This window comes from Bombina bombina, chromosome 1, assembly GCF_027579735.1.
Source record: "Bombina bombina isolate aBomBom1 chromosome 1, aBomBom1.pri, whole genome shotgun sequence".
NCBI lineage: Eukaryota > Metazoa > Chordata > Amphibia > Anura > Bombinatoridae > Bombina > Bombina bombina.
In genome coordinates this window covers 1,544,763,387-1,544,779,447 of record NC_069499.1, presented here as the reverse complement: position 1 = coordinate 1,544,779,447, position 16,061 = coordinate 1,544,763,387, and the positions used below count along the sequence as shown (strand labels likewise).

The 16,061-nt window shown below is 49.9% G+C and overlaps 1 protein-coding gene across 1 annotated transcript in view; it reads left to right on the top strand.

The window, feature by feature from the left end:
* The window catches only part of GRIN2C (glutamate ionotropic receptor NMDA type subunit 2C), a 166,064-nt gene that overhangs the window by 111,012 nt on the left and 38,991 nt on the right, over positions 1-16,061 (top strand). The window contains exon 8 of the mRNA XM_053722029.1: positions 1,776-1,901. Within this exon, the coding sequence (XP_053578004.1) occupies positions 1,776-1,901 (126 nt within the window). The remainder of the gene's footprint in view (positions 1-1,775; positions 1,902-16,061) is intronic.

Genomic DNA, 16,061 nt, shown 5'->3' with positions numbered 1-16,061 from the left:
ATTCCTCTAAGCACACTGGGCAAGGAGTCCACGTGTGGTTTCCCCCATCACCCATAGGGAGACTTCCCCAGGGTTATAATAATTTGCATACAAAGAGAGAAGCGCTCTGCCAGTCTGACTAATACTGCTGCCAGAATATTATTCACCACCTTTGCCATGTCTTGTAAAATAAACGCTATGGGCGCCCTTGATGTACTTGGCGCCATTTGAGCGTGAGTCCCTGAAGCGGGAGTCGAAGGGTCTGACACGTGGGGAGAGTTAGTCGGCATAACTTTCCCCTCGACAGAATCCCCTGGTAAAGAAACGCTATGGGTGCCCTTGATGTACTTGGCGCCATTTGAGCGTGAGTCCCTAAAGCGGGAGTCAAAAGGTCTGACACGTGGGGAGAGTTAGTCGGCATAACTACCCCCACGACAGAATCCTCTGGTGATAATGTTTTTAAAGACAAAAAATGATCTTTATTGTTTAACATGAAATCAGTACATCTGGTACACATTCTAAGATGGGGTTCCACCATGGCTTTAAAACATAATGAACACAGAGCTTCCTCTATGTCAGACATGTTAGAACAGACTAATAATGAGACTAGTAAGCTTGGAAAACACTTTAAATCAAGTTAACAAGCAAATATATAAAACGTTACTGTGCCTTTAAGAGAAACAAATTTTGCCAAAATTTGAAATAACAGTGAAAAAAGGCAGTTAAACTAACAAAATGTTTACAGTGTATGTAACAAGTTAGCAGAGCATTGCATCCACTTGCAAATGGATGATTAACCCCTTAATACAAAAAACAGATTAACAAAACGAAAAATATGTTTTAAACAGTCATAACAGCTCCTACTTTTGAAGCCCTTTTGAGCCCTTCAGAGATGTCCTATAGCATGCAGGGGACTGCTGAGGGAAGCTGAATGTCACTGTTTGTAATTTTAACTGCACCAACTGTAACTTTTATAACAGTGGAAAGCCTCAGGAAACTGTTTCTATGCAAAATTTAAGCCACCCATGTGGAAAAAACTTAGGCCCCAATAAGTTTTATCACCAAACATATGTTAAAAAACGATTAAACATGCCAGTAAACGTTTTAAAACACATTTTTACAAGAGTATGTATCTCTATTAATAAGCCTGATACCAGTCGCTATCGCTGCATTTAAGGCTTTACTTACATTACTTCGGTATCAGCAGTATTTTCTTAGTCAATTCCATTCCTAGAAAAATATTTGACTGCACATACCTTATCTGCAGGAAAACCTGCACGCCATTCCCCCTCTGAAGTACCTCACTCCTCAGAATGTGTGAGAACAGCAAATGGATCTTAGTTACGTCTGCTAAGATCATAGAAAAACGCAGGCAGATTCTTCTTCCAAATACTGCCTGAGATAAACAGCACACTCCGGTGCCATTTAAAAATAACAAACTTTTGATTGAAGAATAAACTAAGTAGAAAGCACCACAGACTCTCACAACCTCCTATCTATGTTGAGGCTTGCAAGAGAATGACTGGATATGGCAGTTAGGGGAGGAGCTATATAGCAGCTTTGCTGTGGGTGGACTCTTGCAGCTTCCTGTTGGGAAGGAGAATATATTCCATAAGTAATGGATGATCCGTGGACTGGATACACTTAACAAGAGAAACTATATTGTAAGGGTCTTTATATGACTCATCTTTGTGTGACCTTCACACTTTTAGGCTAATACATTATCACATTAAGGTGCTGGGAATGTATTTAGCACCTGGTGACCTCTGTTTCTATCTCTCTCTCTCTATCTTCAGAGCCATACAGTCCAGCAGTTTGGATGATGATGTTTGTCATGTGTCTCTCCGTCGTTGCTGTTACTGTCTTCATTTTCGAGTATTTTAGCCCCATGGGATACGATCGTGACCTGAACAATGGGAAACGTGAGGAAGAGTGGTTGGAATGAAGACTGTGTGAGCAGAGTTGTGATGTTGTATGAAGCATGGAGTAGAGTGCTGCAAGGGTGATAATGTAGCACATTTTAATGAAAAGTATAGGATGTCTGGTTATTGGACAGAATAATAAAAGGGACAGTTATGTTGGCAAGGAAGACAGAAAACAATTCACCCATTGCTAGTAGAAAGCACAGTAATCTAGTGTGTGGGGTGCAGGATATCTGATGTGAATTGTGGGCATGGTGTTTTGTGTTAATGAAGGGCAGGGGGACTGGTGTGAGTGGTGTGCTGGGTATTTTGTGTGAACAAGATGCACGGTGTCTGGTGTCAGTGAGATACAGGGTGTGTGGTGTGAGTGGGATGCAGGGTGTCTGCTGTTAGAGAGATGCAGGGTGTGTGGTGTGAGTGGGATGCAGGGTGTATGGTGTGAGTGGGATGCAGGGTGTCTGCTGTAAGGGCGATGCAGGGTGTCTGCTGTGAGTGGGATGCAGGATGTCTGATGTGAGTGGGAAGCAGGGTGTCTGATGTCAATGGGATGCAGGTTGTCTAATGTCAGTGGTATGGAAGGTGTGAGTTGGATGCAGAGTGTCGGTTGTCAGTGGGATGCAGAGTGTCTGGTGTGAGTGGGATACAGGGTTTCTGGTGTGAGTGGGATGCAGGGTGTCTGGTGTGAGTTGGATGCAGGGTGTCTGGTGTGAGTTGGATGCAGGGTGTCTAATGTGAGTGGGATGCAGGGTGTCTGGTGTGAGTGGGATGCAGGGTGTCTGGAGTGAGTGGGATGCAGGGTGTCTGGTGTGAGTCGGATGCAGAGTGTCTGGTGTGAGTTGGATGCAGAGCGTCGGTTGTCAGTAGGATTCAGGGTGTCTGGTGTGAGTGGAATGCAGGGGGTCTACTGTCAGTAGGATGAAGGGTGTCTAATGTCAGTGTGATGCAGGGTGTCTGATGTTAATGGGATGCTGGGTGTCTGATGTCAGTGGGATAGAGGGTATCTAATGTCAGTGGAATGCAGGGTGTCTGATGTTAGTGACATGCAGGGCGTCTGATGTCAGTGGGATGCCTGATTTCAGTGGGATGCAGGGTGTCTGGTGTGAGTGGGATGCAGGGCTTCTGATGTTAGTGGGAGGCTGGGTGTCTGATGTCAGTGGGATACAGGGTGTCTGATGTCAGTGGGATGCAGGGTGTCTGATGTTAATGGGATGCTGGGTGTCTGATGTCAGTGGGATGCAGGGTGTCTGATGTTAGCGACATGCAGGGCGTCTGATGTCAGTGGGATGCAGGACGTCTGATGTCAGTTGGATGCATTGCAGGGTGTCTGATGTTAGCGACATGCAGGGCGTCTGATGTCAGTGGGATGCAGGGCGTCTGATGTCAGTGGGATGCAGGGTGTCTGGTGTGAGTGGGACGCAGGGCTTCTGATGTTAATGGGACGCAGGATGTCTAATGTCAGTGGGATGCAGGGCATCTGATATCAGTGGGATGCAAGATGTCTGGTGTCAGTGGGATGCAAGGTGTCTGGTGTGAGTGGGATACATGGAGTCTGGTGTGAGTGGAATGAAGGAAGGGTGTCTGGTGTGAGTGTGATGCAGGGTGTCTGATGTCAGTGGGATGCAGGGTGTCTGATGTCAGTGGGATGCAGAGTGTCTGGTGTGAGTGGGGTGCAGGGTATCTGATGTCAGTGGAATGCAAAGTGTCGGGTGTAAGTGGTATGCAGGGTGTCTGGTATGAGTGGGATGTCTGATGTCAGTGGGATGCAGGGTGTCTGATGTCAGTGGGATGCAGGGTGCCTGGTTTGAGTGGGACGCAGGGCTTCTGATGTCAATGGGACGCAGGATGTCTGGTGTCAGTGGGATGCAAGGTGTCTGGTGTGAGTGGGATGCAGGGAGTCTGGTGTGAGTGGGATGCAGGGTGCCTGATGTCAGTGGGATGCAGGGTGTCTGGTGTGAGTGGGATGCAGGTTGTCTGGTGTGAGTGGGGTTCAGGGTTTTTGGTGTGAGTGGGGTACAGGGTGTCTAATGTCAGTGGGATGCAGGGTGTCTGGTGTTAGTGGGATGCAGAGTGTCTAATGTCAGTGTTATGCAGGGTGTCTGGTGTGAGTGGGATGCAAGGTGTCTGATGTGAGTGGAATGCAGGGTGTTTGGTGTGAGTAGGATGCAGGGTGTCTGATGTCAGTGGGATGCTGGGTTTCTGATGTCAGTGGGATGCAGGGTGTCTGGTGTCAGTGGGATGCAGGGTGTCTAGTGTCAGTGGGATGCAGGGTGTTTGGTGGGATGCAGGGTGTCTGGTTTGAGTGGGATGCAGGGTGTCTGGTGTGAGTGGGATGCAGGGTGTCTGGTGTGAGTGGGATGCAGGGTGTCTGGTGTGAGTGGGATGCAGGGTGTCTGTTGTGAGTTGGATACAGGGTGTCTAATGTGAGTTGGATGCAGGGTGACTGGTGTGAGTGGGATGCAGGGTGACTGGTGTGAGTGGGATGCAGGGTGTCTGAAGTCAGTGGGATGCAGGGTGTCTGGTGTAATTGGGATGCCGGGTGTCTGGTGTGAGTGGAATGCAGGGTTTCTGATGTCAGTGGGATGCAGGGTGTCTGGTGTCAGTGGGATGCAGGGTGTCTAGTGTCAGTGGGATGCAGGGTGTTTGGTGGGATGCAGGGTGTCTGGTTTGAGTGGGATGCAGGGTGTCTGGTGTGAGTGGGATGCAGGGTGTCTGGTGTGAGTGGGATGCAGGGTGTCTGGTGTGAGTGGGATGCAGGGTGTCTGTTGTGAGTTGGATACAGGGTGTCTAATGTGAGTTGGATGCAGGGTGACTGGTGTGAGTGGGATGCAGGGTGACTGGTGTGAGTGGGATGCAGGGTGTCTGAAGTCAGTGGGATGCCGGGTGTCTGGTGTGAGTAGGATGCAGGGTGTCTGATGTCAGTGGGATGCTGGGTTTCTGATGTCAGTGGGATGCAGGGTGTCTGGTGTCAGTGGGATGCAGGGTATCTAGTGTCAGTGGGATGCAGGGTGTTTGGTGGGATGCAGGGTGTCTGGTTTGAGTGGGATGCAGGGTGTCTGGTGTGAGTGGGATGCAGGGTGTCTGGTGTGAGTGGGATGCAGGGTGTCTGGTGTGAGTGGGATGCAGGGTGTCTGTTGTGAGTTGGATACAGGGTGTCTAATGTGAGTTGGATGCAGGGTGACTGGTGTGAGTGGGATGCAGGGTGACTGGTGTGAGTGGGATGCAGGGTGTCTGAAGTCAGTGGGATGCAGGGTGTCTGGTGTAATTGGGATGCCGGGTGTCTGGTGTGAGTGGAATGCAGGGTGTCTGGTGTAAGTTGGATGCAGAGTGTCGGTTGTCAGTGGGATGCATAGTGTCCACTCACACCAGACACCCTGCATTCCACTCACACCAGACACTCTGCATCCCACTGACAAACAACACCCTGCATCCCACTGACATCATATACCCTGCATCCCACTGACATGAGACACCCTGCATCCCACTGACATCTGACACCCTGCATTCCACTCACACCAGACACCCTTAATCCCACCTACACAAGACTCCCTGCATCCCACTCACACCAGACACCTTGCATCCCACTCACACCAGACACCCTGCATCCTATTAACATCATACACCCTGCATCCCACTGACATCACACACCCTGCACCCCACTTACACCAGACACTCTGTATCCGACTGACATCAGACACCCTGCATCCCACTGATATCAGACACTCTGCATCCCACTCACACCAGGCACACTTTATCCCGCGCACACCAGACTCCCTAAATCCCACTCACACCAGACACCTTGCATCCCACTCACACCAGACAGATGCAGGGTGTCTGGTGTGAGTTGGATGCAGGGTGTCTAATATGAGTTGGATGCAGGGTGACTGGTGAGAGTGGGATGCAGGGTGTCTGAAGTCAGTGGGATGCAGGCTGTCTGGTATAATTGGGATGCTGGGTGTCTGGTGTGAGTGGAATGCAGGGTGTCTGGTGTAAGTTGGATGCAGAGTGTCGGTTGTCAGTGGGATGCAGAGTGTCCACTCACACCAGACTCCCTGCATCCCACTCACACCAGACACTCTGTATCCCACTGACAAACGACACTCTGCGTCCAACTGATACCAGACACCCTGCATTCCACTGGCATCAGACACCCTGCATCCCACTGACATGAGACACCCTGCATCCCACTGACATCAGATACCCTGCATCCCACTGACATGAAACACCCTGCATCCCACTGACATATGACACCCTGCATCCCACTCACACCAGACACCCTTAATCCCACCTACACCAGACTCCCTGCATCCCACTCACACCAGACACCTTGCATCCCACTCACACCAGACACGCTGCATCACATTAACATCATACACCCTGCATCCCACTGACATCAGACACCCTGCATCCCACTGACATCAGACAACCTGCATCCCGCTCACACCAGACACTCAGCATTCCACTGACATCACACACCCTGCACCCCACTTACACCAGACACTCTGTATCCCACTGACATCAGACACCCTGCATCCCACTGACATCGGACACCCTGCATCCCACTGACATCTCACACCCTGCATCCCACTCACACCAGGCACCCTTCATCCCACACACACCAGACACCCTTCATCCCACACACACCAGACTCCCTGCATCCCACTCACACCTGACACCTTGCATCCCACTCACACCAGACATCCTGCCTCCCATTGACATCAGAAGCCCTGCGTCCCACTCACACCAAACACTCAGCATCCAACTCACACCAGACACCCTGCATCCCATTGACATCAGACGCTCCAGCATCCCACTACCATCAGACAACCTGCATCCCACTGACATCAGACGTCCTGCATCCCACTGAGATCAGACAACCTGCATCCAACTGACATCAGACACCCTGCATCCCACTGATATCTGACACCCTGCATCCCACTCCCACCAGGCACCCTTCATCCCACGCACACCAGACTCCCTGCATCCCACTCACACAAGACACCTTGCATCCCACTCACACCAGACATCCTGCAACCCAATGACATCAGACACTCCAGCATCCCAGTCACACCAGACACCCTGCATCCCACTGATATCAGACAACCTGCATCCCACTGCCATGAGACAACCTGCATCCCACTGACATCAGACGTCCTGCATCCCACTGAGATCAGACAACCTGCATCCAACTGACATCAGACACACTTCATCCCACTGACATCAGACACCTTGTATCCCACTGACATCTGACACCCTGCATCCCACTAACATCAGACACCCTGCATTCCACTGACATAAACACCCTGCACCCCACTGACATTAGACACCCTTCTTCCCACTCACACAAGTCACCCTGCATCCGACTCACACCAGACACTTTGCATCCAACTCACACCAGACACCCTGCATCCCACTGACTTCTGACACCCTGCATCCCACTCACACAAGACAACCTGCATCCAACTCACACTAGACGCCCTGCATCCCAATGACATCAGACGCCCTGCATCCCACTCATACAAGACACCCTGCATCCCACTCACATTAGACACCCTGCATCCAAATAACACCAGACACTCTGCATCCCACTGACAAACGACACTCTGCATCCAACTCACACCAGTCACCCTGCATCCCACTGGCATCAGACACCCTGCATCCCACTGACATCAGACACTCTGCATCCCACTGATATCTGACACCCTGCATCCCACTCCCACCAGACACCCTTAATCCCACTTAAACCAGACTCCCTGCTTCCCACTCACACCAGAAACCTTGCATCCCACTCACACCAGGCACCCTGCATCCCACTAACATCATACACCCTGCATCCCACTGACATCACACACCCTGCACCCCACTTACACCAGATACTCTGCATCCCACTGTCATCAGACACCCTGCATCCCACTAACATCATACACCCTGCATCCCACTGACATCACACACCCTGCACCCCACTTATACCAGATACTCTGCATCCCACTGTCATCAGACACCCTGCATCCCACTGTCATCAGACACCCTGCATCCCACTGACATCAGACACCCTGCATCCCACTGACTGCTAGATGTAGCAATCGCCTTTCATAAATGTTGGTTGTTACATTCACCTCACATATAGGTCTAGATTTATTGGACATGTATCCCAATTAAACTCAAAAAAATAGTATGGGGCTATTTCTTTCTGTAGATATTAGTGCCTACAATCGATAAATCTCAGCCTTAAAGTGATGTATTAAATAATTCCAAATTGTTTAATAACAATCTTTTATAAAATATATATAAAATATATCAACATATATCAACATAAAATCTCGTATGAAAATAAAATATTAATCACAAAGTCGAAATGGTCCTGGAACATAATTTGAATATGTGTTTTTTTTACCTTTAGGACAAACTTAAACACAAGCTAAAAAATCGGCTAAAAAACGCAATAAAAAGTTATTGAAAAGATCATTATTCAAATGCCAAAGTTCATCTGTATAATGTGTGCCACTATAATATCTTATATTTGCCAATTGCCACTTGGGAAGTTGAATGTGATGGGTCGATCTTACCGTACCTTCTTCTTTTGTGTAGGTTAAGTATTCTTTAGTTACTGAATGGGCAGATCGATTCCTTTTACGGGATATCCCGCTCTTGCATACCTTACTCAGTTGGAAAGTGTCACTTTTCATTGATCCTTGTATGGGAGTCCTGTTGGATTTGGCTTTCCACGTTTACAGACCCACCAAAATGGGTAACGGTTGTTTCTTTCACCTCGTGTGACGTCACCATGTGATACGTTATTTGAAACTTGACTTCTGACATTACACTTGCGCAAGTTATTCGTGAATATTAACACAACCTCACCACTGTCTGTCCTTAGAGAGGTTTGTAATTCTGCACTTAAGTACAATTGTACGCAGACTTACTACAACCTAGGTTTGTTACAGACTTGGATCCTCTGGGTATAAGTGGTCGGGTTCTTTATTGCTTATAGCTTCTACGCGTTTCACCCTATAATCTGGGTTTTATCAGGATCTTGATAAAGCCTGGATTATAATGTGAAACGCGTAGAAGCTGTAAGCCATAAAGAACCCGACCACTTATATCCAAAGGATCTGAGTCTGTAACAAACCTAGGTTGTAGTAAGTCTGTGTACAATTGTACTTAAGTGCAGAATTACCAACCTCTCTAAGGACAGACAGCGGTGAGGGTGTGTTAATATTCACAAATCACTTGCAGAAGTCGTTTCAAATAACGGAGTATTGTGACGTATGGTGACGTCACACGAGGTGAAAGAAACAACCGTTGCCCATTTTGGCGGGTCTGTAAACGGGGAAAGACAAATCCAACAGGACTCCCATACAAGGATCAACAAAAATTGACACTTTCCAACTGAGTAATGTATGCAAGAGTGGGATATCCCGTAAAAGGAATCGATCTACCCATTGAGTAACTAAAGAATTCTTAATCTACACAAAAGAAGATCTATCCGTCACATTCAACTTCCCAAGTGGCATTTGTCAAATATAAGGTGCTATAGTGGCACACATTATAAAGATGAACTTAAGCATTTGAATAATGATCTTTTCAATAACTTTTTTAATTTACTGCAGTAGATTGTGTTTTATAGCCGATTTTTTAGCTTGTGTTTAAGTTTGTCCTAAAGGTCAATAAGAAAACATAATCAAAATATGTTCTAGGACCATTTCGACTTTGTGATTAATATTGTATTTTCATACGAGATTTTATGTTGATATATGTTGATATATTTTATATATATTTTATAAAAGATTGTTATTAAACAATTTGGAATTAATTAATACATCACTTTAAGGCTGAGATTTATCGATTGTAGGCACTAATATCTACAGAAAGAAATATCCCCATACTATTTTTTGGAGTTTAATTGGGATACATGTCCAATAAATCTAGACCTATATGTGAGGTGAATGTAACAACCAACATTTATGAAAGGCGATTGCTACATCTAGCAGTGGATACTGAATGCTAATTAACAACATTCTTTTAAAGTGGATATAATCTATTGATTAAAAGCAGACATATTGAGGCAACTATTTAGGCGTTTAAGTATGTTTCAATGTTTTTATAGATTATCCTATAGCTTTTTGTTAGCGCCCTCTTAACTTGCACACCATATTTGTTAAAATTCACTTATCGAGGATGGAGATCAGTATTTTAGAGTGGCATATATAGAATTTGGTCTGGTGAATGCGCTAACGTACATCTCTGCAAAACCATATCCCAGTCACACCAGACACCCTGCATCCCACTGATATCAGGCAACCTGCATCCCACTGATATCAGACAACCTGCATCCCACTGATATCAGACACCCTGCATCCCACTGATATCAGACACCCTGCATCCCACTGATAAATCAGACAACCTGCATCCCACTGATATCAGACAACCTGCATACCACTGACATCAGACAACTTGCATCCCACTAATATCAGACACCCTGCATCCCACTGACATCAGACGTCCTGCATCCCACTGACATCAGACACCCTGCATCCCACTGACATCAGACACCCTGCATCCCACTGATATCAGACAACTTGCATCCCACTAATATCAGACACCCTGCATCCCATTCACACCAGACACTCTGCTTCCCACTGATATCAGACAACCTGCATACCACTGACACCAGACACCCTGCATCGCACTGACACCAGACACCCTGCATCTCACTGACACCAGACACCCTGCATCCCACTGAGACCAGACACCCTGCATCCCACTGACACCAGACACCCTGCATCCCACTCACACCAGACACCCAACATACCACTGACACCAGACACTCTGCATCCCACTGACACCAGACACCCTGCTTCCCACTGACACTAGACACCCTGCATCCCACTCACACCAAACACCCTGCATCCCACTGACATCAGACAAACTGCATCTTACTGACATCAGACACCCTGCATCCCACGGACATCAGACAACCTGCATCCCACTGACATCAGACAACCTGCATCCCAAGGACATCAGACACCCTGAATCCCACTGACATCAGACAACCTGCATCCAACTGACATCAGACACCCTGCATCCCACTCACACCAGACACCCAACATACCACTGACACCAGACACCCTGCATCCCACTGACACCAGACACCCTGCATCCCACTGACACTAGACACCCTGCATCCCACTCACACCAAACACCCTGCATCCCACTGACACTAGACACCCTGCATCCCACTCATACCAAACACCCTGCATCCCACTGACATCAGACGCCCTGCATCCCACTGACATCATACGCCCTGCATCCCACTGAAATCAGACACCATGCATCCAACTGACATCAGACACCCTGCATCCCACTGACATCATACGCCCTGCATCCCACTGATATCAGGCAACCTGCATCCCACTGACATCAGACACCCTGCATCCCACTGATATCAGACAACCTGCATCCCACTGACATCAGACACCCTGCATCCCATTCACACCAGACACTCTGCTTCCCACTGATATCAGACAACCTGCATCCCACTGACATCAGACACCCTGCATCCCACTGATATCAGACAACCTGCATCCCACTGACATCAGAAGCCCTGCATCCCAGTCACACCAGACACCCTGCATCCCACTGATATCAGGCAACCTGCATCCCACTGACATCAGACAACCTGCATCCCACTGACATCAGACGTCCTGCATCCCACTGACATCAGACAACCAGACACCCTGCATCCCACTCACACCAGACACCCTTCATCCCACTGACATCAGACACCCTGTATCCCACTGACATCAGACACCCAGCATTCCACTAACATAAGGCACCCTGCATCCCACTTACATTAGACACCCTGCATTCAACTGACATTAGACACCCTGCACCCCACTGACATAAGACACCCTTCATCCCACTCACACCAGACACCCTGCATCCCACTCACACCAGACACCCTGCATCCCACTCACACCAGACACCCTGCATCCAACTCACACCAGACACCCTGCATCCCACTGACCTCTGACACCCTGCATCCCACTGACATCAGTCACCCTGCATCCCACTTACATTAGACACCCTGCATCCCACTTACATTAGACACCCTGCATCCAACTCACACCAGGCACTCTGCGTCCAGCTGACACCAGACACTCTGCATCCAACTCACACCAGACACCCTGCATACCACTGACACCAGACACCCTGCATACCACTGACACCAGACACCCTGCATCGCACTGACACCAGACACCCTGCATCTCACTGACACCAGACACCCTGCATCCCACTGAGACCAGACACCCTGCATCCCACTGACACCAGACACCCTGCATCCCACTCACACCAGACACCCAACATACCACTGACACCAGACACTCTGCATCCCACTGACACCAGACACCCTGCTTCCCACTGACACTAGACACCCTGCATCCCACTCACACCAAACACCCTGCATCCCACTGACATCAGACAAACTGCATCTTACTGACATCAGACACCCTGCATCCCACGGACATCAGACAACCTGCATCCCACTGACATCAGACAACCTGCATCCCAAGGACATCAGACACCCTGAATCCCACTGACATCAGACAACCTGCATCCAACTGACATCAGACACCCTGCATCCCACTCACACCAGACACCCAACATACCACTGACACCAGACACCCTGCATCCCACTGACACCAGACACCCTGCATCCCACTGACACTAGACACCCTGCATCCCACTCACACCAAACACCCTGCATCCCACTGACACTAGACACCCTGCATCCCACTCATACCAAACACCCTGCATCCCACTGACATCAGACGCCCTGCATCCCACTGACATCATACGCCCTGCATCCCACTGACATCAGACACCATGCATCCAACTGACATCAGACACCCTGCATCCCACTGACATCATACGCCCTGCATCCCACTCACACCAGACACCCTTGATCACACTGACATCAGACACCCTGCATTCCACTAACATCAGGCACTCTGCATCCCACTGACATTTGACACCCTGCTTCCCACTAACATTAGACAACCTGCATTCCACTGACATTAGACACCCTGCATCCCACTGACATTAGACACCCGTCATCCCACTCACACAGGGTGTCTGGTGTTAGTGGAATGCAGGGTGTCTGGTCTAAGTGGGATGCAGGGTGTCTAATGTCAATGGAATGCAGAGTGTCTGATGTTAGTGGAATGCAGGGTGTCTGATGTCAGTGGGATACAGGGTGTCTGATGTCAGTGGGATGCAGGGTGTCTAATGTCAGTGGGATGCAGGGTGTCTAATGTCAAAGGAATGCAGAGTGTCTGATGTTAGTGGAATGCAGGGTGTCTGATGTCAGTGGGATACAGGGTGTCTGAAATCAGTGGGATGCATGGTGTTTGGTGTGAGTGGGATGCAGGGAGTCTGGTGTGAGTGGGATGAAGGGTGCATGGTGTGAGTGGGATACAGGGTATCTAATGTCAGTGGGATGCAGGGTGTCTGATGTTAGTTGGATGCAGGTTGTCTGATGTCTAGGATGCAGGCATCATGCATCCTACTGACATCAGAAACCCTGTATCCCACTGTGTGTAGCAGGGAGTGTGATGTGGGTGGGTTGCAGTGTGCCCAGTGTGAGTAGCAGGGCGTGTGATGTAAGTGGGTTTAAGTGTGCCTGGTGTGAGTAGCAGGGCATGTGATGTAAGTGGGTTTCAGTGTGCCTGGTGTGAGTAGCAGGGCGTGTGATGTAAGTGGGTTTCAGGTGAGTAGCAGGGCGTGTGATGTAAGTGGGTTTAAGTGTGCCTGGTGTGAGTAGCTGGGCTTGTGATGTAAGTGGGTTTCAGTGTGCCTGGTGTGAGTAGCTGGGCTTGTGATGCAAGTGGGTTGCAGTGTGCCTGGTGTAAGTAGCAGGGCATGTGATGTAAGTGGGTTTCAGTGTGCCTGGTGTGAGTAGCTGGGCGTGTGATGTAAGTGGGTTTAAGTATGCCTGGTGTGAGTAGTAGGGCGTGTGATGTAAGTGGGTTTAAGTGTGCCTGGTGTGAGTAGCAGGGTGTGTGATGTAAGTAGATTGCAGTGTGCCGGGGTGAGTAGCTGGGCTTGTGATGTAAGTGGGTTTCAGTGTGCCTGATGTGAGTAGCAGGGCATTTGATGTGAGTGGGTTGCAGTGTGCCTGGTGTGAGTAGCTGGACTTGTGATGTAAGTGGGTTGCAGTGTGCCGGTGTGAGTAGCAGGGTGTGTTATGTGAGTGAGTTTCTTTGTGCCGATTTGAGTAGCAGGGTGTGTGATGTGAGTGGGTTGCAGTTTTCCCGGGGTGAGAAGCAGGGCGTGTGATGTGAGTGGGTTGCAGTGTGCCGGGGTGAGTAACAGGGCGTGTGATTTAAGTGTGTTTCTTTTTGCCGATTTAAGTAGCAGGGTGTGTGATGTGAGTGGGTTGCAGTTTGCCTAGGGTGAGAAGCAGGGCGTGTAATGTGAGTGGGTTGCAGTGTGCCGGGGTGAGTAGCAGGGCGTGTGATGTGAGTGGGTTTCAGTGTGCCGGGGTGAGTAGCAGGGCGTGTGATGTGAGTGGGTTTCTTTGTGCCGATTTGAGTGTGTGATGTGAGTGGGTTGCAGTTTGCCCGGGGTGAGAAGCAGGGCGTGTGATGTAAGTGGGTTGCAGTGTGTCTGGTGTGAGTAGCAGGGCGTGTGATGTGAGTGGGTTGCAGTGTGCCTGGTATGAGTAGCAGGGTGTGTGATGTGAGTGAGTTTCAGTGTGCCTGGTGTGAGTAACAGGGCGGGTTATGTGAGTGGGTTGCAGTGTGCCGGGGTGAGTAGCAGGGCGTGTGATGTAAGTGTGTTTCTTTGTGCCAATTTGAGTAGCAAGGTGTGTGATGTGAGTGGGTTGCAGTTTGCCCGGGGTGAGTAGCAGGGAGTGTGATGTGAGTGGGTTTCAGTGTGCTGGGGTGAGTAGCAGGGCGTGTAATGTGAGTGGGTTTCTTTGTGCCGATTTGAGTGTGTGATGTGAGTGGGTTGCAGTGTGCCGGGGTGAGTAGCAGGGCGTGTGATGTGAGTGGGTTTCAGTGTGCCTGGTGTGAGTAGCAGGGCGTGTAATGTGAGTAAGCTGATGTGTGCCCGGGGTGAGTAGCCTTGTGTCTGATGTGAGTGGGTTGCAGTGTGCCGGGGTGAGTAGCAGGGCGTGTGATGTGAGTTGGTTTCAGTGTGCCTGGTGTGAGTAGCAGGGTGTGTGATGTAAGTGGGTTGCAGTGTGCCGGGGTGAGTAGCAGGGCGTGTGATGTGAGTGGGTTGCAGTGTGCCGGGGTGAGTAGCAGGGCGTGTGATGTGAGTGGGTTGCAGTGTGCCGGGGTGAGTAGCAGGGCATGTAATGTGAGTGGGTTGCTGTGTGCCGGGGTGAATAGCAGGGCATGTGATGTGAGTGGGTTTCAGTGTGCCGGGGTGAGTAGCAGGGCTTGTGATGTGAGTGGGTTGCAGTGTGCCGGGGTGAGTAGCAGGGCGTGTGATGTGAGTGGGTTTCAGTATGCCTGGTGTGAGTAGCAGGGCGTGTAATGTGAGTAAGCTGATGTGTGCCCGGGGTGAGTAGCCGGGTGTCTGATGTGAGTGGGTTGCAGTGTGCCGGGGTGAGTAGCAGGGCATGTGATGTGAGTGTGTTTCAGTGTGCCGGGGTGAGTAGCAGGGCGTGTGATGTGAGTGGGTTGCAGTGTGCCGGGGTGAGTAGCAGGGCGTGTGATGTGAGTGGGTTGCAGTGTGCCGGGGGAGTAGCAGGGCGTGTAATGTGAGTAAGCTGATGTGTGCCCGGGGTGAGTAGCCGGGTGTCTGATGTGAGTGGGTTGCAGTGTGCCAGGGTGAGTAGCAGGGCATGTGATGTGAGTGGGTTTCAGTGTGCCGGGGTGAGTAGCAGGGCGTGTGATGTGAGTGGGTTGCAGTGTGCCGGGGTGAGTAGCAGGGCGTGTGATGTGAGTGGGTTGCAGTGTGCCGGGGTGAGTAGCAGGGCATGTGATGTGAGTGGGTTTCAGTGTGCCGGGGTGAGTAGCAGGGCGTGTGATGTGAGTGGGTTGCAGTGTGCCGGGGTGAGTAGCAGGGCGTGTAATGTGAGTAAGCTGATGTGTGCCCGGGGTGAGTAGTCGGGTGTCTGATGTGAGTGGGTTGCAGTGTGCCGGGGTG